Source organism: Puntigrus tetrazona, chromosome 5, assembly GCF_018831695.1.
Source record: "Puntigrus tetrazona isolate hp1 chromosome 5, ASM1883169v1, whole genome shotgun sequence".
NCBI classification, from domain to species: domain Eukaryota; kingdom Metazoa; phylum Chordata; class Actinopteri; order Cypriniformes; family Cyprinidae; genus Puntigrus; species Puntigrus tetrazona.
Window position 1 is genome coordinate 15,860,818 of NC_056703.1, and position 25,281 is coordinate 15,886,098.

The 25,281-nt window shown below is 36.5% G+C and overlaps 3 protein-coding genes across 11 annotated transcripts; 2 read left to right on the forward strand and 1 right to left on the reverse strand.

Moving 5' to 3' along the window:
* The first annotated feature begins 236 nt into the window (after positions 1–236).
* Positions 237–14,499, forward strand: rufy3 (RUN and FYVE domain containing 3). 7 transcript variants are annotated; one of them, XM_043240592.1, is made up of 20 exons: positions 3,495–3,935; positions 4,033–4,346; positions 6,464–6,523; positions 7,892–8,065; positions 8,239–8,356; positions 8,454–8,555; positions 8,655–8,778; positions 8,942–9,006; positions 9,091–9,156; positions 9,250–9,319; positions 9,551–9,643; positions 9,762–9,845; positions 9,985–10,152; positions 10,380–10,477; positions 12,296–12,415; positions 12,992–13,115; positions 13,211–13,287; positions 13,370–13,394; positions 13,479–13,556; positions 13,766–14,499. In XM_043240592.1, exons 2-20 carry the CDS (start codon positions 4,169–4,171, stop codon positions 13,907–13,909), a joined length of 1,968 nt encoding a protein of 655 aa, XP_043096527.1. In that variant the 5' UTR covers positions 3,495–3,935; positions 4,033–4,168; the 3' UTR covers positions 13,910–14,499. The 7 variants fall into 7 exon arrangements, with proteins under 7 accessions (XP_043096525.1, XP_043096526.1, XP_043096530.1 ...); XM_043240590.1 differs by lacking the exons at positions 3,495–3,935; positions 4,033–4,346 and adding an exon at positions 237–733; XM_043240591.1 differs by lacking the exons at positions 3,495–3,935; positions 4,033–4,346; positions 6,464–6,523 and adding an exon at positions 239–733.
* A 276-nt stretch (positions 14,500–14,775) lies between these two features.
* grsf1 (G-rich RNA sequence binding factor 1) lies at positions 14,776–17,660 on the reverse strand. The gene is given in 9 exon segments (XM_043240598.1): positions 14,776–14,935; positions 15,033–15,168; positions 15,280–15,365; positions 15,478–15,590; positions 15,938–16,076; positions 16,166–16,300; positions 16,407–16,562; positions 17,106–17,247; positions 17,342–17,660. Coding segments are annotated over 9 exon segments (1,179 nt in total). The 5' UTR covers positions 17,558–17,660; the 3' UTR covers positions 14,776–14,879.
* Positions 17,661–18,047: 387 nt separating this feature from the next.
* Positions 18,048–24,287, forward strand: mob1ba (MOB kinase activator 1Ba). Of its 3 annotated transcripts, none has more exons than XM_043240600.1 (6): positions 18,048–18,245; positions 20,562–20,728; positions 21,611–21,704; positions 22,125–22,258; positions 22,503–22,707; positions 22,799–24,287. In XM_043240600.1, exons 1-6 carry the CDS (start codon positions 18,232–18,234, stop codon positions 22,809–22,811), a joined length of 627 nt encoding a protein of 208 aa, XP_043096535.1. In that variant the 5' UTR covers positions 18,048–18,231; the 3' UTR covers positions 22,812–24,287. The 3 variants fall into 3 exon arrangements, with proteins under 3 accessions (XP_043096535.1, XP_043096534.1, XP_043096536.1); XM_043240599.1 differs by having other exon boundaries at positions 18,050–18,245; positions 22,503–22,666; XM_043240601.1 differs by lacking the exon at positions 18,048–18,245 and adding an exon at positions 18,289–19,403 and having other exon boundaries at positions 22,503–22,666.
* The last annotated feature ends 994 nt before the right edge of the window (positions 24,288–25,281 follow it).

Genomic DNA, 25,281 nt, shown 5'->3' on the forward strand with positions numbered 1-25,281 from the left:
CCATAAGTCCCCCTGACTGAAGAAACGCCCATATTTTGCTTTCAGTTCTTTAAAATTGAATCCTTCCTATATATCTCAGAAATTGTTGCTAAAAAAAGTCATTTAAATATAAAATGTTGCCTGTCACATAACCGTAACGTTGTGATATATTGTACAGTGTCATGCAGCACGGCTCGTCCTGCCGCTGTATTGAGGTCAACGTGAAATAATGCGGCGACTGTTCCTTTAAATGCTCTCCCCCAGCTGATGATCTACGTCACAACATATGGCCCGAATTACGATAACCTTTTATTTCTTCATCGTTTTGGTCGCGGATATATGAATAACACAGATTACACGGGTCGAGTCGTAGCGTATAGCTGTCCAAACCAGTCCTGAATAAACATGAGCTAGTTTCCGCTAAGAGTTGAACGGAACGGTCGTGTTGACGCAGAACGGTCACATGAATTTGAACTGAAGATGGCGGACCACAGCTCGGGAACATCGGAGCAGCACAGCAGTGAAGTTTCAGAAACTTTAGTGTCATCTAATGAATTTCTCAAACCCCACATGCAGGACAGTGAAGGACATCCAGCTAACAGTCCAGAGGAGTCGCTTTCTCCTGCCTCGGTGATTTACTTCAAGGAGGCGCTAACTTATAACTCAAGTATACAGTTTACAAAAACGAGCTCTTCTCTTCCTGCCCCGGTGCGATATGAATTCCAGATTGAGAAGACTAACAAGAAAACCAGAAGTGAGTATATGTTACGGTCGTCTGTCTATGGGCTTATTTGATGGGATCGGATACGGTTTGCTTCTTTTGAACATGCTGCGTTGTTGGACACAAGCCTTATGTTTCAGTGTCAACAACATTGCACAATGACAGCCACTGCGACGTTTATGCAGGTTGTCTTTCTGAAATTGCTGGGGTTTTTAAAAAAAATGTAAGACATCTAATTCATAAGTAGATAACAACTCACAGCTAGGGCAAACTGTCATTAGCTTGCATGTAATGGATTACACCTAGTGTACGGATGTAGATATCCACAACCTTAAAGAACACAAATAGGATAAACTCTTAATCCCTGAGGTCATGTAAGCAATGAGAAATGTTACTAGTTGACTACGTCCTGGCTATTATTATGGGCAGATTTAGCTGGTTGTGAATAGCTAGTGAGCTGCCTACCTTGCCCACATTTTTGGCCATCACAGTCATGCTGTAAATGACTGGAAGGCACATAATGATGCTTTCTGTGCAGGTTGTCACTTGTTTTTTTTTTTTTTTTTTTGTAAATATTCTTTTGGATTAGTCAGATAATATTTTTGGAACCCTTTTGAAATGTTATTCCACCCCAAAATGGAAATTGTGTCATTAATCACTTACCCTCATGTCTTTACGACCCCGTAAAAGCTTTGTTCATCTTCAGAACACGATTTAAGATATTTTTGTGAAAACCAAAATATAAGGCTAAACTATTACCAATCTAAAGTGTGAGTTGTGCCATCTGAATGCTCCATCTGTCATCAGTGGTTCAGCCGTAATAATATGAAGCTACATGAATACTTTCTGTACGAAAAGAAAACAAAAATAATGGGTGTGTCCGAAATCGCTCACTCATTCACTAATCCCTATGTAGTGTATGACAGCTGAGTGGACTATATCAGAGGGAGTAAATGAAATGAATTGAGTCGATTGAGACGGTGACGTGTACACTGCGTGTGAGACATGGCTGTTGCAAAAACATTTTACTCGTAATACATACTTTTATATGACATGTACCTCATTTTAGAAAATATTAAAAGCAGTGACACTTAAAATGATTTTATATTGTAAGCCGTTTTGTGGTTTCATTGATGGTATATTATTAATTAGTTTTGTAATGCTTATTTATTAATAAACATTAAATAATATTAAGAATAGTGCTTCAGCGAGTATACATCGGTTGTACACTCAAAATCAGAATGCATTGTGGGTAAAAAGTAGTAAATGAATGTAGGGAATTCAATCAGAATTTGAACAGCACTACAAAATGGTTGACACCCGATACAGTGCACTATATAGTAGATAGGGCGTGGTTTTGGACACAGCTAATGACTATTCAAAGAATCGGCATGGTAACGTCCCTGTAGCGCCATTTTGGCAGTTTCCTGTGGAAAGATACGTCATGTACGTGTATTTACTCTTTGATTTGTACAAGCAGTGTAACTTTCTATTGCGTCCGTAATGTGGGAACACCAGCTGTCCAGAGTAGTTGCTTTCTCCTGCTTCTGTGATTTACTCTGGGGGTGGGCTGTGACAAAATTGACAAATTTCATTTTAGAGTGGAGTAACCCTTTAAGGTCTCTTTAAAAAAAAAGTTTGTGCTGTAATGTTACATCCAAATCAACCATAATTCTTGTCCTTTGCAGACAGTTCTTGCATGAACAGTTTTCTGTGTGCAAGTGTGATCTGTTTTGTGAGTCCTTCAGTTTTTTCATAGTTAAATTATACTTGTTTAACAGTACCCAGGTAAATTAGTTTTGCAGTTTTTCTTAATACATCACAAATCAAAGTTTGTTCTTTGACTCAAATCTGGTGCTTTTTCCAGCTGTACCATTCTATTCAGTTTTAATGAACCAATGTGCAGCTTTTTAAAAATAAGTTAAATGTATAAAAAAATAGGAAATTAAAAATGCTGGGTTTTCTTTCTTTTGTGATTGCTTGCTTCAGAGGGTTAAATCAGACTCACACAGCCCATTTGTCATGCTTTGTGAATTATTTAGCAGTGCAGTATTATGGGTCAATATCTGTAATGATATATCTCGCTAAGAGCTGCATCACTGAATGATGTGACATCACCACATTGCTTTGGTATTTTCATTTACATGCATAGTTTTAGAAATACACTTCCGTACAAAAGTTTGGGGTTAAATTTTTTTATACTTGCTTTTTATACCAAATCTTTATTGATATGATTATTAATACTGTAAAACTATAATTTAGTCAAATGTTTTGTTTAAATATCAAAATGAGTCCTGTGATGGACTGTCTTTATTGTCACATAATCTTTTTGAAATAATTTTAATATGCATATTTGATATTTAAGAAACATTTCTTATTGTTAATTGTAAAAACATTATTTAAAGAAAGAAAGAACTGCATTTATTTTATATAATTCTTTTGTTAGTTTACAAATATCACTATCAGTTCAATGTGTCCTCCTTACTGACCCAAACATTTTTTTGTGTCCAATACTATTTGTTTTTAAAGTTATTATTAGATAATTGTTAATTGATGGTTATTAATTGATGGTCATGCATCAGTGCCTTTCTTTTATAAATGATAAGATTTGAATATCAAATTACTGATATTTTTCAAATCCTGTTTTACATGATTTTTTAAAATCTTTTTCTTTCAGAATTACTTTCAAAAGTTGATATATGATTGTTTTTACACAGTATTTATAACATTTTTTTTGATCACGATTGTTTCACACATGGTTTATCATGAGTGGCCAGTTTGCTCCTCTTCAAGATGCCTTTCAGCTTTATCAGCAATCTTCTGGTTCTTGATCAGTAGTACTTCCATCCGTCTCTTGTGCGGCATGTGGATCTTTGACAACAGCTCCCCCCTGCATCCGACAGGCCTCTCGGGAGCTGTGCCCCCCTCCACCATCTGCTCACGTGATTCCCACAATCCTCCTCAGCATCACGGCAGCCATCTTGGTCAACACCCTCCCATCCGCAGCTCATGCAGCCAATCCGCTGAATGCAAGCGGCTGGGCTGTGAGGGAGGGACCGAGAGAGAGAAAGAGACCTCTCTGATTGTAGCTCTACCGAGGCTCACGCAGCATCACAATCCCCTGGCTGTGTCGAGCCAGAGAGCGCTGAAGCCTTTATTCACACGGAGGATTTCAGCTGTCGCTGCTCATTCGCAAGGCGAGGCCGTTGAGCCCCGGAAGAATAGCATCCCTTCGGTCAGGTTTGCAGCGGGCCGCTTGTTTATTTTCCCCCTTCCTTCCTCCTTTGTTTTTCCTTGACTCTTTTTTTTCTTTCTCCTTTGTGCTGGAGAAGGCTCTTGCTTGGACTGGATTTAAAAAAAGAAAAGAAAGAAAAATCACCTTCGTTCCGATTCCCTGCTCCTGACTCTTCACTGAGGGCCGTCATCGTAAGTGTTGTTGTCGTCGCAGCAGCTATCAGCTGAGTCACCATGTCTGATCTGACGCCTCAGAGCGAAGCCCCCACCCCCACTACTGACAAGATCACACAGGCTGCCAGAGAGACCATCTACCTATGCAACTTCCGCGTGTCGGTGGATGGCGAATGGCTGTGCCTGCGCGAGCTCAACGACATCTCGTTAACGCCAGATCCAGAGCCGGCTCATGAAGGTAGGTGCCGAGCATCACTAGGCCTCTGTGGCTCTTATCGTACTGGGCGGTGCTCGCCCAACCTTCCACCATCATGCTCTCAGCATTCCTGCAGGCCTGCTTGGAAATGTAGTTTTTATGGAGAACAAGGGTTCGTTTCTCATTGAGTGATTTTGAGAGAAGCTATTCATATCCTGTTTTATTGCAGTTCGATTATTGTCACGTTGAACTAATTTAGCATGTGCACAGCACTTTAGAAAATCGCTCGGAACAAAAGTCCCTCCAATAAACAAACAAACAAAAAAAAAAACAAGGTTTGACAGATTGTTAGACTTTTAGGCAGTTGGATTATTGGTCATAACATGACACCAGAAGGCAGTCACTGTAAAGATAACAATAATGAAAATTATATTAGCATACACACTAACGGAATATAATATTTGGTTCTTCTTATTAGTTCATGCTGGATAGATTCTGATTGGCTGTCGAAGTTTTTATTCCTCATCATCTAGAAAACAGTCATTCTGAAAGTGATCCCAATGATATTGTTCCTCTTTATTGTGATAACTGTAGTTGGACTTTCCTATTGTCATATTTATTAAAACCATATAGTTGTTTTGCTTGGTGTGAACGGACCCTTAACAAATGACTTAATATTGTTTAACATGTTCTTTTTTTTCTGTCAAGTTTATCATTTGGTTTTCATTTTTTCACTTTTCTAAAAGGAAGCAATAAATTGTTTTCTAGAATAGTGATAGTGTCAGATCTCACAAATGTTTTTTAATCTAATGCTTTCCCGGAGAGTCACAGCTTGTCGTGCCAAAGGTTAAAAGGTAAACGTCATATGGACGCAGTACTGTTGCCCTGGAGATAGGTCTGGGATTCCCACTCATTCAGATGTCTTGAAGGCAATGTGATCAACTGGCAGTAAAATGATGAAACCAGGGCCACTAACAACAACAGTTCAATCTAATATATTTTATCTTCTTTGGACAAAAAAAGGCATGTAGAAAGACTAGAAAAAATTTTCTGATAAGATGTGTTTACAGAGTCATCCTCTTGGATGATTAAATACTCGAGAAAGAAGTTGTTTGTTGGTAGAACATGTTCACGAATTGCATCACGTTTGGACTGAGTGATGAACATCTGACATTTTTAGTGTCACATCAGCCTCCAAGGTTCAGAGCCAACAGAAGTTGACATTACTCGTTCCCCAAAGTTCTCTGCAGTATATTTTATAGTTATTGTTTATTTATTTATATAATGATTTATATAATAAATAATTTCTTCAGTTAAATAACTGTCAGTCAGTTTTGATTACTTGCCATTTTGCCCTTGATCTGTTTCACTGCATGCAGATGTTCCTTGTAGTGTTTGATGTGCTCTGCCTCATTAAGTGTCACTTTTTTTTTTTATTTCACTTTTGTTTCTTCTCTTCTCTCTTGGCCAAGCAACATACAAACTCTTATGAATAAAAAAAAATCTTACTTAAAAAATTTACTTACCTGCATGTTGTTTCAAACCTGTGTGACTTTCTTCTGTGAAACATAAAAAAAATGTTTCGGGGCAAAAAGCTTTTTGTTTTGCAGAAGAGCAAAAGTCAAACATGGATTTTGGAACTACATTAGGGTTTTTTTTTTTTTTTGCTGTCTATTTAAAACTGTCATGGAATGAATCTAACAAAAATGTTATTCCACTGCTGTCAATAAAAAGGAAATACATTCTTTCCTGTGGCCTCTTGTCAAACAAATCGCTTTAGATAAGTAGCCGCTGGAGTCTTGCAGGACAAGTAGAGCATTTCGTTTTAGCTTTTCAGTTTGAGCTCCTACTAGTGTAGTCAAATGACTTCTGATCCAGATTTGCTGACATGTTATAATAGTGGCTCTTATTGACCATCAACACTTTGCTATTAATAGTTTCTGTTGTAGTGCTTCTAAAGTCATTCGCTAGGGAAAGACTTGTGTTATTGTATGACAGTGAGAGAGAGGGTGAGCTTGATTTTGTAAATAAGTGTCTACACTCAACTTTCCTACAACATATTGTATATTCCCTCTTGTTGTTTCTTTGGTTTACTCCCATGATGTGCATGACCCAATCCTTTTCTGCTTTTTTTCTGTTTTCCATTGCCTTTTGCAAAGACTCATGGGAGGATTTCACAGATTTGGTGGAGCAAATGCAAATGCTTGATGAGTTTAAAGGTGCGTATGGTGGCATCACTCCCCCCCAGTCCACCTCATCCTTGCCTCGGGCACATCCTAAAACCACAGCTGGCATGGCCGAGCCGCCCTGTCTTTACCAAACCAGCCTCTGTGAATGGCACTTTCACACCATAGCTTCTAAAGCTTTACCTCGTGTTCTTTTGTTGTTCTCTTTATGTCTCTTTTTCATTGTATGTTATCTCCCTTCCTATTGGTTGATGTTTCCATCAATAGCTTTATCTTTGTGACTTTTTTTTTTTGCTAGCTCTCTTTGTAGCTAGCAAAATATTTGTATATGCATTTGGTTGGATTGTTCTATTCTGGCTTGATTTCTTTGCTCCACCCCATACCAATTTGGCATGTTGATTGCATGGTTTTACCAGCATTTCATACCATCAGTGATCAATTTCTGGTTCTTCAGATTTATCCTCTGTAGAGAAATTAAACATTTATTATTCAGAGACTTCTTATGCACTAAAAACACAAACAAAAATAATCTGTCCCTACAGTGAAATAGACTGGTTTCTGTAATTTGTATAACCTTTGCATAGACATGAAGCTATGCTTGACTTTTTTTTGCTGTGTGAGTCTGTGAAGCGACAAGGTCTTTAACACCTGGTGAAAAATGATTATTGTTTATTTTAAAGTAAAACTGTTTTCAAGGTCTTTGAACAACTTCATGACTGTTGTTGCATTATTTTATAAGTAATGATTGTTTAAAATGAACTTGGTTGAAATGACTAGACTTGAGCTGACAGTGTACTGTGGACAATGAGCCATGCCTCCTGGATCATTTCTCTTGTCTCAGAACCTGAAAAGTAATGACATGTTTGTGCAGTATATGTGCACTAAGATGAAAAAAAAATTTGACTAAATGATAAATATCCATCATGGCCTATTTGTAAAATCATACCAATTAATTTTAAAGGAAAAAAACTAATGATGAAATGATTGCATTACTGTGGGTGTGTTTTGGTTTAGACAGGGTGAGGCTTTTCAATAAAAACTGGTTTATTGTAGTGGTTGATTTTAGTGTTGTGATTTATTGTAAGGTTGAATCGAGACATCAACTTTCAAAATGGTAATTTTTTTTTTTTTTCTTTCTTTTCTTTTTTTACCTGTATATTTCTCTTGAGGAACGTGATTGTAATTGTGGGATGAAATCCATGTGGATTTTAATGCATTTCACATGACATAAACTGCAATTTCTTAAGATATTTTCAGACATGGAGGAAACCACGTCAACGAAAAGTTCTCATGAAGTCACTGAAAATCTCAGTGACAATCTTATATTGCTTATATCTCATGCCTTTTTAAATACTGTGTGTAGAAAAGTATTAATTCATGCTTGAATTTCTTTATTTCCAGATCCCAAGGATCCTATTGCCATCGAGAGGCTTAACCTGATGAACATGGCCAAGCTGAGCATCAAGGGCTTGATTGAGTCTGCACTGAACCTGGGCCGCACACTGGACTCAGACTATGCTCCACTGCAGCAGTTTTTTGTCGTCATGGAGCACTGTCTGAAACATGGACTTAAAAGTAAGCACAATAAATCCCAACCCACATTCTGTTGTCATTATGGTAATCGCTGGTCCTCATTTGTATCCTTTACGCAATAATCATTACTCATCAATAACTTAATCATTACTGATTGCGCAATTTTTTTGTATGTAGTGTTTATTTAACGTGTTGTTTTGTTTGTTTTTTTTAAGGTAAGAAGACATTCCTTGGCCAGAATAAGTCTTTTTGGGGTCCTTTGGAGCTTGTAGAAAAGTTGACTCCGGAAGCTGGTGAGATCACAGCCAGTGTCAAAGACCTTCCCGGGCTCAAGTAAGATGTTTTCAACTTAAAAATGTTGCTGTTGTTTTTTTGTTTTTTTTTTAATGCATACTGTGTTTCTGATTTTAAAGTTGTTCTTTTATCCCAGAACACCTTTGGGAAGAGGCAGAGCATGGCTTCGACTGGCCTTAATGCAGAAGAAGCTTTCAGACTACATGAAGACCATCATCAACCGAAAAGACCTGCTCAGGTACAGTTACAGATTTGGTCTCTAGTATAAAAGCCACAATTGTGATTTTTTGCAACCCAGTTTCGTAAATGTCTTATTTGATGTTGTTGTGTTCCTCAGTGAATTCTATGAGCCCAATGCTCTTATGATGGAGGAGGAAGGAGCTGTGATCGCCGGGCTGCTGGTGGGCCTGAATGTCATTGATGCTAACTTGTGCATGAAAGGAGAAGATTTAGACTCGCAGGTATCTGTTAGTTAATTTAGTTTTCATTTAGTAATGGAGGCACATAAAATGATGGAACAAAGCATTATCTTTGTTGCATTTTCTTTGTCTTTCCAAGGTTTTTCTCCAAAGTGCTCTGGCCAAAAGGCAAAACAGTGTAATAAGATCTCTACTCTCTCTATAGGTTGGAGTCATAGATTTTTCCATGTATCTGAAAGATGGCGCTCACAGCAGCAAAAGCACAGAAGGGTGAGTCCATATTCAACTCTCTCAGTGGAAGCTAATTGTTGTAGTCTGACAGTTATTGGACTCAAAGCTGCTCTTTTCTTGCAGTGATGGACAGATCACAGCTATTCTTGACCAGAAGAATTACGTAGAGGAACTGAACAGACATTTAAGGTGCAGTCCCTTTACCGAACATCAGACTTGGGGGGTGTGTTTGTGACTAGCATGAGAAATCTCACATTGTCACTCTAAATTCCCCTTTTCCAGTGCGTCAGTGAATAACTTGCAAGCCAAAGTGGATGCACTGGAAAAATCCAACACAAAACTTACAGAGGAGGTGGGTAATAATTACAATTTACTGAAACTGTTTATTTGTTTGTATTTTTCGAAACTTTACTGTCTGCTCTTGCTTTTTTTTGGATCAGTTTAATGCATATTTGTGGTTAAAATTATTAATCTCTTTTTAGACAAAAAAAAAGTAAAGAATTTTTAATGTGGTTTCTAGACACATTTTATGGAGCTAACCATTTGTGAATGCTAATAATGATTTCTTGTTCTTAATATTTAGCTTGCTGTGGCAAACAACAGGATCATCACTCTGCAGGAGGAGCTGGAAAGGGTGAAGGAGGAAAGTTCTTACTTAGTGGAGTCTAGTCGCAAGGTGAACATCATTGTTTTGATCCGACAATTACCTGTCATTCAATAGAACGACAATGATTGTTAATCAACAAACCACCAAAAAAAGCTCATAATAGTTCTGATATTTGACATGTATGAAGGCATCAAGGGCAGATGGTACCGCAAATGGTCAAGTGCTTGGAGAAACTCGCAAACAGCTCAAAGAGGAAACTCAGCTCAGACTGGTGAGTAAACCATTAAAGTGTGTATCATTCCAATCTTAAAATTCATCTCTGATAGAGGGTCTTCAAAGAATTGATTAGCATTTTTTTTCTATTAGAACCTGAATCGTTATGAAAATTTGTTGTTGTTTTTTTTTTGTAGGATGTTGAAAAGGAGTTGGAGGTGCAGATAGGAATGAAGCAAGAGATGGAGCTGTCCATGAAGATGTTAGAGAAGGACATCTGCGAAAAACATGATGCTTTGGTGGAGCTCAGACAGCAGTTAGATGAAATGCGTACACTCAACCATGAGCTCTCCATTAAGTCACAGGTATGCTTAAACAAACAACTTTTTTTTTTTTTTTTTTTTTTCCTATTTTAAAAGACTACACTGTGGTGGAGTGGCAGCAAAGTGGTCTGCTGTTGCTTCACATAGCTTGTATGTTTAGAATTGTTGATTAGATTAAGAACTTTACGATTATATTAATACTATTTATTCAGTGTAGCAGAACTTCATTTATTTCTGATGCTTTGTGTCTGTGTGTGTTTGGCTTGTAGAGCTCAGAGGCTGGTGCAAAACAGAAAACTGACATCATCAGCCGCTTGGAGGAGAAAACAAACCAGATGGGGAGCATTATTAAACAGCTGGAAAGCAGGTAAAGGAGTCGAACTATGTAAGCTTAGCATTTGACATGAGGGCAGATGTATCAATGTGTTCCATGTTTAAAAAAAACAACAACTATAAAATAAACCTCTCTAATGCTATTTATAACTCTAAGAATGAAGATACATTTTTCTCTTGTTATTTGTGTGTTAAGTTTTATTTTAAGAATAAGGTTCATGTAAAAAAGCCTTCTCTGATTGCTATCAATAATATATTACATGAGCGTATAAACTGTATGTACACTATTATAAATTAATAATAAATCTTTTAAAAGTTACTTTTTTTTAATAGTTGAAATCATTTTAAAGCATTTTTTACAGTTAAATTAATTAAACTATAAAGCATTATACAATATAATTTTTATACACTTTTCATTGTAAATAAAAAGTTTTATTTTAAATCAATTTTGAACAGCACTGTACATAACTGTAAAAAGAAAAGGTTCGGTGTTGGCAGATTTTCTTAAGTGGTGAAAGGTCATAAAAAAGACAGCGTGCACAAAAAAGACAAGTCCACTCTTTCCTGTTTCAGTTCTGTTGCCATCCTGTGGGAGGCAGCAACATTTCTGTTTCTTCAATAACTCCTGCTCTCTGTTTCTGTCTTCTCTCAAACACTTTGCTTTTACCTGTTCGTTTGACTTTTTTTTTTTTTTTTTTTTTTTGCATGCTCATTCTCTTGTGTTTCTACTCCTTTTTCCCATGCAGTGAGAAAGACATGGCTAAACAGGCACGAAACTTGAACACAGCTGCAGGAAAACTGCTTCAGAGGCAGCAATAAATTGATCGCAAACATTAGATAGTTTCCAAAAAAACATAAATTGAAAAAAAAGGTCTTCAGTTTGATTTCGCATAATATAGATGACTAGGGTGTTTATTTTATTACTGAGTTTCAGATCCATTGCCGTTATTCTCTTAAAACCGGACTGAAAACTACAGATCTTGCTTCTTTGTCGCCCCCCTCCAGCCTCATCTTTCAATATTGTACGCCTGATCCAGTGCTCTTGTCTCTAGTCTCCCTCTGTATGTTTTAGCCAAAGTAAAATGCAGCTGTTTTGGCATCTTAGAACAAAGATGGCAGACATGTACATTTTAATAATGGAAATGCATCTCTCTTGTATCTTTACTTCTCAGTACTGAAAAAAAATACTTCTCAAACCATAACCCAGTCCAGTACAGCACGGGGAAACATTCCTAACAAAATTGTACAATCGTTTTTATACTCTATATAAAAGTATGCAACACCATATTATTCGGTTAATTTCAGTTAAAAGTCTTGGACTTGAATATTAGACTAACCTGCTTAAGTTTCATGATGTTGAGTGCTTTGGATGCCCGAGGTGACAAACGGATTGTGTTTATTTCCGGAGGTTATGTTAGCTTTTTTTTTGGAAGAAAGGATGTTAAGTGCAGGATGGCGTGCCTGAATTATTTTACAGCTTATTGTAAACTTGATTGAAATTGATACGGTGGTAGTTGATGCCAAATGTCACAAAGCTTTGGAAAGCTTTAGGGATTCTGCAAAAAGTCTGGACGGTGAAATCCTCTAAACTGCAAACAGACTGAAGTGTATGTAGAAATAATTTAGATGTGAAATGTAGTAAAAACATAGCTTAATAAAAAAAAATCAGACACTTCTCAGACTACTTTGCCTTCTTGAGCTTTTACGGTTTCTGCTCTAGCCACATGCTTCCTTCTGTCCTCTTTAAGGTCCTTCTTTAGTTTTCTTTGTTTTTATTATTCAGTTCATCTTCGTTTCCCATGGCTTTTAGTTTTCATTTCACCTCATTAAGTTAATGTGGCACCACCTTCAGATATAAGAAGGCGGAACCAGAGCGGGACCTGGCTGACGAGGCCAATCGACTCTTCAAGCAGGAGTTTGGAGACAAGATTGAGAGTCTGCAGGAAGAAGTGGAGCAGTTACGGAGACAGAGGTACTGAGATTTATTTGATGTTTTGTGATTGTTATATCTACTGGTCAATTTTGTTTCGTATATTGTAAGCAGTTATCTATCTATCTATCTATCTATCTATCTATCTATCTATCTATCTATCTATCTATCTGTCTATTATTTAGTGCTAACATTTTATAGAAATATTTATCAAGAGCTATTAATAAATTATTTTGGTTAATGTTAATTTACATATAAGGTTAAACATTTTGTGAACATTAAGATTATATATATAGCATGGATGCATTAAATCACAAATTGTTGAATATAGTGTTTTGACATAGATAATAAGAGGAATGGTACTTGAGCACCAAATCAGTATTGATTATTTTGCATTGCTTTTTAAACCCAGATTGAAGCACAAAACGTAGTTTTCATTATGATTTAACCAGATGACAACTTTTTTGAGCAATGCTACTTGGGGACTTTGTATTTGGATCTTTAGGTAGGTTGTGGGCTCTGTGTCTTAACTGGTTCCCCATTGATGGCAACATTGCTCAAAAAGCTGACCAGTGTATCATCAGCCTCACGAAGCCATTGTCTTTCTTGATATGATAGATGGCTTTTGGAACAAGAGCTCAGGAAATGGCGAGAGAATCCTGGAGGCCACATACCTGAAGCTCTGTTAGGAAAAACACCACCTCAGAGAGAGATGAGACAGCATGTGGAGGACATCAGAAGGGTGAGACCTGCTTTCCACTTTAGTGTCATCAATTTGCTTTTTCTGAACATAAGGTGTGCTGTTCACTGAAATCCAGGCTTTTTGTTTTTATATAGGAGTTGGAGTCCGTTAAAAAAGAAAATGATACATTGCGTACTGCGCTTGAGGAAAAGTCGAGTCTAAGTTCCAGCTTGTAAGTCTTAAATGCTGGATCAGTTGGGTTTAATTCTATTTATTTACTGCACTGTTTTTAACTGAAACTGTCTTTTTCTCAGGACGCTGTCACATGAAGATGAACAGGTACTCTACATTTAATCAGTGATTCTTATTATTTTTTTTTTATATGTATCAGCAAGGTTTTTATTTTTATACCTCACTTGATAGGACCAGTCTCTTTGTAAAGAAACTGACCCAGCCATCTGCCCAATGTGTGAAAACCAAGAGACTCTAACTGCACCCAAGGTACCACAGCAAGAAAATGTTTAAGCAACAAATCATAATTCTCAGTGTTAAAAATGTTATTATTAAACCACATTACTGTTTAAAATAACGTGTATGTTACAATCAATTCTATTTAAAATGCTGTTCTTTTGAGCTTCCACAATAACAGAACTCATAGTAATGAAATGTTTGTTAAGCACCAAATCAACATGTCTTTTTAAACATTTCAGAGGCAATGTAAGAACTGCAGTGGCGTGTTCTGCGAGACCTGCATGGCCAACGAACTCCCTCTGCCCTCCTCCATCAACCCTGAACACGTGTGTGACGTTTGCTACTCACAGTTACTGCAGCAGTATGCATCCTCCCCATCTTGAGGGGGGCTCGTTTATGAGCACAGATTAATCTGGCAGTAGTTAAATGGGTTATCCATGAAAAACGGGACATCAAGTTCTAAATCATCAATCAGTACCAGGCATCTCGGTTAAGAAACATATCGATTATTTTCTTTGCATATAACGTTTGCCAAAAAGGGATTATTCTTACAAGCTCTTGTGGGAAATGCTTTAAAGATTTTCATGATTTCATGCAATTCTTGAGGATGAGTGAAGCTGTCCACCAAGTGGATGAATGTGGTTCTAGTACTTGAATTGTCTCCATGTCATTCATGATTGCAAGTAGGTTATGCAATAACAGTATAGTGACATATTAATAATATAATTAATTAGAAGATGGAATGTAGATAGCGTCAGCTTTTTGAAAACCGTGGCACTGTACAATGCACATAAATTAACATTTTAAAATTGAGTCCAAAATCAAATCAGTTGCCTATGAAAATGCAATTCAAATAGAACAGCGTATTATAAAGCTTGTCAAGGAGAATAAAATGGAATGATATAAAAAGGTAGTTCTATGCCTGTGTAATGCATTTTATTCTTAATAGCTGAACAATAAAATTTTATTATAATTTGTTTGTCTTTCTCCACGTCATTTCATACATGCAGTATTTATGTCAGAATTAAAGCTTGGTGAAAGACTGGCTTGGATTGGCATGTTTGGGTGCTAATAAACAGCGCTTACTTGCATCTGCATATCATGTGTTTTGAAAGAGGTCATAAAGTTACAAGTACAGTAATGGAACAGTTACTTTATATATATATATAAAAAAAAGAGCTATGGACACTTCCTGTTAACACTGGTCTGTTCGAAATAAATGCCAAAAAGGAAAACACAGCAGCCAAAGTTCTTTTTAATGTTGGTTTTATGTATTCTTGTAATACATGCTGAATCACTTCCATTAAGCCAGGACGCAGTGCATGAAGACAGTTTAAATAGTTTACGTTCATCTTATTGTTTCTCCCTCGATGCTGATGAATTCAAAAACAGCTCAATATATCGCTTACCTAGACGACGGGGGGGGGGGAAACACAGTAAAAACGTTTACATTTAACATTTTGGACCACATTTAGGATATTTCAAATGAACACACGTATAGCTTACTTATATACTCTCTGTCTTTGGACATGGCTAAAACGGCATCTTGATGTGTTCTGAAGTAGGCCTCTGCCTCACCGGTGGGTCGTCCGTCAGGGTCGTACTCTACAACAATCTTCACCAGTCTGATAGGAGCAAAAAACTACAACAGAAATGAGGTCTTAAGTTATTCCACTCCTCTTGACCTCATTGACACAAACAATCAAAAATCATGCTGTATCTTAAATTGAATAAATTCAATATAAAACCTTACCTTTACAATGTCTTCTCCTGTGGCATCATATGGCAGACCTCTCATATGAATGAAGTTTTGTGTTGTTGATATAAAGCTACTGTTTGCTGTCCACAAAAATACAGATATTTAGGACTGCACACGGTATACAACATTATAGTTGTAAAAAAAATGAATACTAATATTACAGCTTGTTTGTAAAGGGACATGTATAAATACCTGCTTTCATTGTGTGTGATGTGCTCTCAGTGCGTGATGCTGGTATTTCATCTCACCGCCGCCTATACTGGACATGAATCTCGCTTTTCTTGCTAGGGAAAATCTCAATATACCTGCATGAGGAAAAAAAAAATACCCTTTTGTGAACACATCTAAAATGTTAAAGTACATATTTAATTTTTTTTTGGTTTTGGACAGGGGCAAGTGAGGTATATGCTGAATGCACAAAATTATAATAAACCTAAATGTAGGTGTAAATATGTAACCTAAATAGTGTATATATATATATATATATATATATATATATATATATATATATATATATATATATATATATATATATATTTATTTATATAAAAACCTAAAACCACAAATGAAAGTCCAAAAAATCATTTATTAAGTTAAGTTTCAAATTAAAAACATTTCTTTTGTGTCAAGCATTACTTGATGGAATACCAACCTGTTTCCCATGACTTCTCTGTCTTTCTTTAAGGCCTCTTCAGCCATTTCCTTCGTGGAAAACTGCACAAAGGCATCACCTGAGTTTCTCCCTTTCCTGTCCAGGACTATTGTAACTCCATCTTCCACAATCTCTAACCCTGTTTTGAGAATATTAAAGCACTTAAATGAAGCATATAGCATTTATTAGTGCAATGACATTCAATTGTCACATTTTTAAGGATCTCACCAGAGAAAAAGCGAATGATGTCTTTTTCTGAGCAGCTGAAGGGAAGCCCTCTGAGTCGCACCACTCCATCGGACTCTGTAAACTGCACGGACGCTTTTAATATGGCTTCAGCGTCTTTGTTTGTTACCTCATACACTGAAACGCATAACACCAGTGTTCACTAAATACAAGCCATGTAAAAAAATAAAAATAAAAATAATAATAATGATGGCACGTGATAAACACGAAGAACACTGCTTACCTTCAACAAAGCGTTGTCCCAGGTAGTGTTTGTGCAGATTCAATGCTTTGCAAATGTCCTCCTCGTGCTCCAGCTCAATAAACGCCTGTGCGGTCGATTTGCCATTTTTGTTGTGAATTATATGGATTCCCTCAACTCCACCTCGGATCCTACAATCTACAAAAATCAAATATATACATAAAATTAAATGTGTACTTCACATCATGAGTACATCATTTTACAAGAAATACAGCAACTGGAAATCATACATGTGGTTGTATGTTGATGCAACCTTATATTATATGTGATGCATTCATTTCTAAGGCCTTATTGATTATCAACATTAACAAAACTTTGTTGATAAATCTGCCACATGCTTTCGGTCACTTCAATCAAGTAAAATGCCTTTTAGGACCACAGTAAAAACTACTTTTATATTGTTATTAATTCTTCAAGATTAACATTTTCTCAGCTTAATATAACTTTAAATTATCTATACATGCATTACAATTTTTAATAAAATTAAATGTGCTTACATTACAAGTACATATCGAATTCCTTTACATTTTATCTAAAGGTTTAATCCTCCATTGCAAAATATTGGACTAATATTTATTATGTCAGGTTATTTACATTTTAACATCTCCGAAACTGACTTGATCAAGTAGGTGAAGCATGTCTTCAGAGACTTTAGAGACTATGAAAGATCAAAACAAGTACCAGAAAAGAAGTTCATCAAGTCGTCTGCGGTACATGACCAAGGAAATCCCTTGGCCTGGATGATGAACACTTCCTTTGCTTTGGGCTCCTCATACACGATGTATTCTGGTAATGGTGGGTACTCGTCGTTATCAGGTGGTGCCTAAAACAGTAAAAAAATGGTTTCATGTGTCTGGAGCGGTTTTTTTTTTTTCTGTAAATGCACTTAATTGTCTGCACATAAATAAATCAGGTACCTCAGAATATAGTCTTCGGTGATATAATGTCCACGGATGCTTGACTTCATGATCTGCAAAATATCTCGCTGGCGACGAATGAACATCTCGACCTCGTGCTAGTGCAAACTGCGCAGTTTTAATATAATTTAGAGTATCCACGCACGGTAGCCGCTGCTTTCTCCTGATACAGCGAACAAAAGACAACAAAAGCGCGCTCCTACTCAATACAGACATCTTGTAATGTACAGAACTTCAATTTAAAATTTAGCTGAAACCCTGACTTCCCAAAAAAAATCACGTTGACCTGCGGCATCAGAGGACAGTATTACGTCAACTACATGCGCCCTTGGCCTTCACAGCCCTTTCAAAATAATAGTTATTTTATTTTGCGAAATATTTACTTTTTAAAAACACGCAGAATATCCTTTGACTACAGATTTAGTTATTGTCTTCTACTAATTAGATGCTTATAAAGAAACTGATGAACTGATATTTATCAGTTTTTCACTATAAACAACACATGTAGATGATAAATAAACCAACATACATTTTAACTTTTTTTAATTACTGTCAATATATATATATATATAGAGAGAGAGAGTTATGGAGATATATACGGAGAAAATAATTATTGGCTAAATCCCTCAAAATACTGCTATGTCCTAATGCTAACGTGACTCTTATTTGAGAAGAAAGGCTAATTGGATCTACTAGCTGCCGTGATCTCGCGAGATTTGTGGCTCTGGAGAGACTTTGGATGGGAAGGAGAACTTTTGCACGGGCAGGATCAGTGTTGTTAGAGCGTTAAGGATATTAAGGCTGAAATACTTTGCTTTTCGACATTTCAACACTCAGGATAACGGACTAGTGTCGATTTCGTATCTACAGCGCATTTTCCTCAAGGAGAGATGAGCTTTTTATTGTAAGTATGAGTGGGTTCTGCAAATGGGAACACTGATGGCTAGTTAGCAAGCGTAGAAATACTGCTTTTGTCCCGAAGCTGCCTGTACATCAACAAATCCTGACACAAGCAGCATTTATTAGAAGCTAACAGTAACGATATATAAACGGCTGATAAAAAGCGCCGATTCTGATTCTGTCGCAGCAGATTAGTACGTGACCATCATAACACAAAACTGTAGGCTGGATAATGAAGAATGTTTAGCAGTACATGAGGCCACCAGCAGCTGCATGAAATTGGGTTTGGTTACCCATCATTATGACTGTCTTTGGATTCCTTCTACATTCATTTGACTGTGAACACAGCTGTATTTCCCAACATCATACCATTTATATAAACGGGAGATATTCGTTGTTTGTGAAAGGATATTAGTAGCCTTTTCTCAAATGTTTCCCCAATCCAAGTGAGTTGTTAATTTAACACACACACACACACTTTATTACAAAATCCTGTTATTACCAATGACTACTACCAAGTATCTGCTCTCTCGTTTTCGTGAAACGTACCAACTGATTTGATTGCTACCTATAAACATTATATGCTCACTGTATGTCTGGATAATTCCACTGTAATCCCAGTATACTGTGTACTGTATTATACATATCCCAGTATAGTAAGTCACTGTACATTTTGCTTTTAAATGTTGATTTGTGTTCATCTGTGTTGACGTCCACGTGAGTATTTTTCAAAATCATGCATTTCTCTATATCTATTTTTTTAATATGCAGACCCTACTTGTTTTGACCATCAAATCATAGATCTTGTGTCGCTCTAATGACTTTAAAGCATAAATATAATCATGTCAGCAAATTGTAATGCGTTTTCCTGTTCTGCTTTTAATTGAAAATAGGACGTAGGCCGTGCTGTAAATCAGGCTGTGGTTTGCAAGATAAATCAGTGAATCCCCTTCAAGTGTAATCACAGCTTTGATATTTGAGTTAAATGTAAATTAATTTGCGCAGAGAGTGTTTCTCACTGTTGTTTTGTCGCTAGCATTATTATGCCCTCAAACAGTTTGTGCATGCACGTGTTTTTCGCTTTGTGAAGTTTGGAATTCCCCATCTGACTTCTGCTTGATGCTCTGGTGCAGTCGCCTGACTCAAGAAAACATCATTATGGGTAATGTCATTTGGGATGATCGCAACCTGAAAATGGCTCTGTTCTGATCCCCTTTATTGTTGGCTTGAAGCTTGTTGCTCATTCAAGTGAGTCCTTCAGAAGCTTTGCCTGTATTTGTTTATCACTTCCTGCGTCCCTTTCGCTGTTTGCTGTGCAAATTCTGACCTGTTTGTCTGAACAGGTGGACATACTGAATAGAGCAACTGTTGAATTGGCGAAGACAGGCTCACTTTGAGGTGTTGATAGACCAGTAAATGCATAAGGGCTTTTAGGGTCAACCCATCAGAGGATACTGGGTTTTATGGAGGCACTTGGGTGTTGTTAGGCTTTGAGGGTTTTAACTCTATCCCTGGTTTTACAAACGAGGCTTAAGCCTGGCCTTAGACCAAAATATAAGGTATGGTTATAAAAATGACTTGGCCTAAATGCCATAATTGATCTATAGCCTAATCCTGGCTTAGGCTGAGCCGCGTCTATGAAACTGGGCCCATATGTATATGAACTGTTGACAACCTCCTTGTCGAATTTTTCTCTATGCTTTTGGCTTGTCTAAAGGTCTGTGTGTTTTATAAAGGCAAAAACTACTTTTGGTTACATGCTTCAATAAAAGCAAAAAGAAAGGCATTTTGGGGAAAAGCCGTGCGTGTTTGTGTGGTTTTAGAATATAAATACACTGCTGTTCTCATAAATTTTTCGAGTCAAGCATAATTCCACTTCTTTAAAGAGTTTAATTTTAAAAGACGGATTTGCATTGTGATATTTAATTTTTTTTATTTTGCAAAACCGTTTTAATACATCTGGTCTGGTCCGGTTATCAAATAATTTAAACAAACAAGCTGTTGAAAAAACATGTTTAATATAGGTCAGCAATGTGATGCTATACGGTTTTATCGTTTCATCATATGCCCTTAATTGCAAATTTCACCTCAGCATTAAAAAGATAATTGTAGCTTCTGTAACGTGCTTTAAAGAAGGCATGTGTGTCAGGTTAAGATTCACCTTTTTATATTTTCACTTTTGTAAAGCGAGTTTCTAAATGTAAACAAGTGATTTGCTAGCTTGACTGAGTTTAGTATTTGTTTTTTGGTTTGGTGTAAGTTTATAGCAATCATTTAAAGCCTGAACATCCTGCATGCTTTCTCTTCTGCTGTTCTACAGTGGAAGCCGCTCGTCTAAGACGTTCAAGCCGAAGAAGAACATTCCCGAGGGCTCACACCAGTATGAGTTACTGAAGCATGCCGAGGCCACGCTGGGCAGCGGGAACCTGCGCATGGCGGTCATGCTGCCCGATGGAGAGGACCTCAATGAATGGGTGGCAGTCAACAGTAAGCATGTGACTTTAGTCTAGGAAAAAATAACCTGTGTTTGCATCCTTTGCTTGTGCTAAGAACCTGAAAAATTGCTGGGGCTATACATTTTTTTTTGTTGTTGTTGATCTAAATTGAATATAGGTCTGTTGCTGTAGATTTTAACATTTCATAAAAAAATGCAGAAAGGCAGTCAAATGAAATCAGAATTGTATACAGAACTATATTTGCCTTTATTAATCTTTAATAATTGTAGATGCAACCTCATGCATCAGTTTCAAGGCTTCAAAAATGCCTCTCAAAATCAAAATGTACGATCTATGTTGTCTTATGAATTTTTTTTAATAATATCAATGCTTTCACAAATTTAAAACAGCAAAAATACGCCTACAAATGCAAACATCACAGCTTTTTAAAATGGGTGCATCCAAAATCTGGACTGTTGTGTCTTTTAAAGGGTCCTTCCCACCGATCATCTCTTTCATATATAAGGTCTGTTTGTAGGTCAGTTTTGCAACATTCTCTTTGATTCATTCATAGCCTCTGGCCTTTTTCTGTTTTGAACAATAGGGACAGTGGAGCTGTCTTTCTTAGATTATTAGCCTCAGGGAGAGAGGGCTGAATAAAGACTCTGGCTGCACCGATGTTGCTAGGGTTTAGGGTTTCATCTAATTGCTGCAGCTCATGAAATATCGGGTGTACCCAACTTCTGCTGTATAATTAGAGCAGGGTTTCACAAACCCCTTGAGGTTTGTTATGGAAGTGCAGGGGTAGATGTTTATGTTGTTATTGTTTGAATCAAAACCATATGGTCTTGACAATACGATTATTTCAGACCGTTGGCTTTGACATAGCTGAAGACGCTGGTTTTTATTATAATGCTGTTTTATGTGCTCGCAGCTGTGGACTTCTTTAACCAGATCAACATGCTGTATGGGACCATCACAGACTTCTGCACTGAAGAAAGCTGCCCGCTAATGTCTGCTGGACCCAAGTAAGTATTAACAGGGGTTTATCATCTGAAATTTTTAGAGCATACTAATATATTTTATAATGTCCTTTTAATACAGTACAGTATTGTGAAATATTATTTCTAGTTAAATATTTTAAAATGGCTGTGAGCTGAATTTTCAGCAATGAATTTCACATGATACTTCAGAAATAATTATGATATACTGATTTAGTGCCTAAGCTTTTTTGGTTTTTATTCTCTTTTTTTATGTAAATGAAAGAAAAACTCACTTGATCAATTTAAGACATTAATGTTATTATAAAAGAGTTATTATAAAATTATAAATAATAATAATTATGTATATATTTACAAAACCCATCTTTTTGACAATGTGTACTATTAAAAAGTGCTTGGATGAGTAATGTAAAATGTATTTCTTTTTTTTTTCTTTTTTTTTTACAGGTATGAATATCACTGGGCCGATGGAACCAACATAAAAAAGCCAATTAAATGTTCAGCTCCAAAGTACATTGATTACCTGATGACTTGGGTCCAAGATCAGCTCGACGATGAGACACTTTTCCCTTCCAAAATAGGTATGACTCTCTTTTAATTTCTTGCACATGATTTAGAAATTTGGCTTGCTTTTTCTTTGCATAGCTCTTTATGCTCATGGAGGTGTTTGCCCACACGGTGGCGCTTGTAAAGCTTAAATAAAGCATGCTTTAAAAAAGGATACTATTTCCACAGTATGTATTTTACTGGTCATTTTTCTATTATTCCCTATTGCTTGGATTCTGAAAAGAGTTTTAAGTTTTTGGTTTTTTTTGACGTTTGTAGGGGTCCCTTTCCCAAAGAACTTTATGTCGGTGGCCAAGACCATTTTGAAGAGACTCTTCCGTGTTTACGCTCACATCTACCATCAGCACTTTGACTCTGTTATCCAGCTGCAGGAGGAGGCGCACCTCAACACCTCTTTCAAGCACTTTATCTTCTTTGTTCAGGTGTGTACTTGTGGCCTTGAGATGTGCAAGTTGGCTGACAAGTAGGTTATCAGAAGTACATACATTTTTGGCCGCTACGAATATAAAATTCCTGTTTATTTTATTTTATTTCTTTTTTTTTTTTTTTTCCAGGAGTTCAATTTGATCGATCGGAAGGAACTCGCACCCCTTCAGGAGCTGATCGAGAAGCTCACATCCAAGGACAGATAAATCTGCTTCTCCTATCAACATCTTCTCCAGTTTCTCTGTACAGGCAGCCTGGCTTTGTTCTCTGTGTTTGACAGGTGTGTGTGGGAGTGTTTCCTTCAAGAGTTGGGAAAATAAAACTCCAGAAAAATAAAAAGCCCTTGTTAAGCCACAGCTCAACCATAGGTCAAGGTCATAGCGGAATTTTGCTCCTTTTGACATCGTCTCGAACACAATCTAAGTGCCTGATATGTCCACTTTCAAAATTGCTCATTTGTTAAAAAAAAAAAAAAAAAAAGCGCTACCACTGCTATAAAACGTCTTTATTGATTTATATTTTGACTTTTTTTAGGAGTACATTGATGCTAATTAGCGGTATGTTAGCTTTTTTTTTTTCCTTGTCATGGATTTATTTAGAAGTGCATAGATTTAAAAATACTGAACAAAGCATTCATTGATATATATATTTTTTTCTCACAGAGATGAAGATGTCTTGGCTTCTCTTAAGTACTCATTTTAACTGCTCCCAGTGTCTCAGGACATGTTTGGGATTTCCGTTATCCATTTCAGTAGTAGAACTGCTTTGTTTACTTCAGATTTTATCTAGCCCTCAATGAATGTCTCCTAATTGTAGCACATCGGTCCCGCAGTTTGCCTGCCGTTGCTTTTAAACCACTACATTACTTTTGAATAAGTACTTATGTTGATGAGCCAGATTCTCTCCCAGACGTCACGGGTTTGTCTGTTAGAAGCTGGGATAAAATGAGCTGACTATGCAAGATCGGTCCTGTTTGATCTCATTTTTTTCATACACTATAAAACATAAGGCTTTTATTCTTCTATTCATGGATGTGGAAACCCTGGACACCTTTTAAGTGTATAACTGCAACACATCTAATGAGAGAGATAGACTTTTCTCTAGATCGTAATTAAGCCGCCCCAAGCTCAAAGGTCTAGAACGTTCACTTGAAACGCAAGCTAAATTATGAGGTTATTGCAAGTTGTATAAAATATGTTACAGATACGAATCAAACTTGATTCTAGTTTAATATCTTTAATAATAACTGCTTCTTATTGAACACACTTATATATTGCTGTCAAAATAGTTTGTGGTCCTCTGTATAATTTAAGCAGTGCTTATGTTCGGTCTTTATGAAGTTCTGCCCCATGAATGTTTATTTTTCAGAATGTTACAGAAAATGTGTTATTCTGAATAACACGGTTAACAGGTTTTCTCAGATTTTCACACCACTTTATTTCAGAACAGAGTAAGATTGATTATAGACAAATGTACTAAACGTTTTTGATGGCAAGTTGTAAATACTGTAAACAGAAAAGGTATGCAATTGGAATAACACGAGATGTGTAACTTGCTGAACTTTTGTGGTACGATGCTGAATACTGTTTATAGGATAATAAACCTGTTTGAACAAAATTTGGCATTGTGTTCTTTGTTTTAACAGGGCAAGCAACAGCATTTTTGAATGAATAATACCAGATATTAGTTTTACTAAAAACTAACAATATAAGCCTACTGTATATAAAATTATATATATGTTTTTACAATGGTGTACGTGTAATAAGTTTGCTTCAAATTAATATAAAATCTTTGTAGCAACTATACAAATAATGTGGAGCTGGTAAAATCCGGTTTGTTCAAGAAAAAATACTTCCCATAAAATGTACTTATGTATTACTTAATTATTTTAATGCTAGTCTGGCCTTTCCCATAACCCCTCCTTTAATCAGGAAATGAAGAAGGCAGAAGCACATGGTCATCTGGGTGTGACAGAATCTGTAGTCTTGAAATCCATTTAATCTTGTCAGTCATCTTAGTCATTTGGCTCACCATTCAGGCCTGTGGTGTTGCTATTAATTTTCCTGTTCTGTCTGTGAGTTGGTATCAACCCATATAATAAGAAAGTTAAGAGTTTGTGTTGAGTCCCCTCCACTACTGTAACCTCTCTCTTCATGTGCACTTCATCTTAACTAAGCTTGTGTTTTGAAACTGCAGGACTTTAGTTTGAGCAGTATGGAGAAAATAGACATCAACTTCTAATAATAATAATAATAATAAAAGGCCAAACTTACAGTGCTTCTATACATTTGTAATGTTGACTCCTATAATTATAGTGCGCATGTGTTGTCATTAATCATTAAAAGGTAATTTTCTAATAATTCACTATTACTAGGAGGACATACCCCTTTATCTACTCTTCAGCCCAAATTATCTTAATATCTGAAATCACGCCACATCAATTCAAAAATTCTTAAAGTAGAAATGTGCACTCGAGATTTCCGGAAGTGTGTCTGGAGCTGTGGATATAAGCTCACGGTAGAGGGAGACAAAACATTTGTGACTGAAAACTGCTTCAATGAACCGCTTCTCATGATTCTCATGATGCTGAATTAATGCAACAGGGTTCAGT

Bases quoted from the DNA above. Each gene is read 5' to 3' on its own strand.
- rufy3 (XM_043240590.1), top strand. From the start codon at position 460: ATGGCGGACCACAGCTCGGGAACATCGGAGCAGCACAGCAGTGAAGTT. The intron at 10,478-12,295 runs GTAAAGGAGTCG...CACCACCTTCAG, and splicing joins ATTAAACAGCTGGAAAGCAG to ATATAAGAAGGCGGAACCAG. The intron at 13,395-13,478 runs GTACTCTACATT...CTCACTTGATAG, and splicing joins TGTCACATGAAGATGAACAG to GACCAGTCTCTTTGTAAAGA.
- mob1ba (XM_043240599.1), top strand. The intron at 20,729-21,610 runs GTAAGCATGTGA...ATGTGCTCGCAG, and splicing joins TGAATGGGTGGCAGTCAACA to CTGTGGACTTCTTTAACCAG. The intron at 21,705-22,124 runs GTAAGTATTAAC...TTTTTTTTACAG, and splicing joins CTAATGTCTGCTGGACCCAA to GTATGAATATCACTGGGCCG.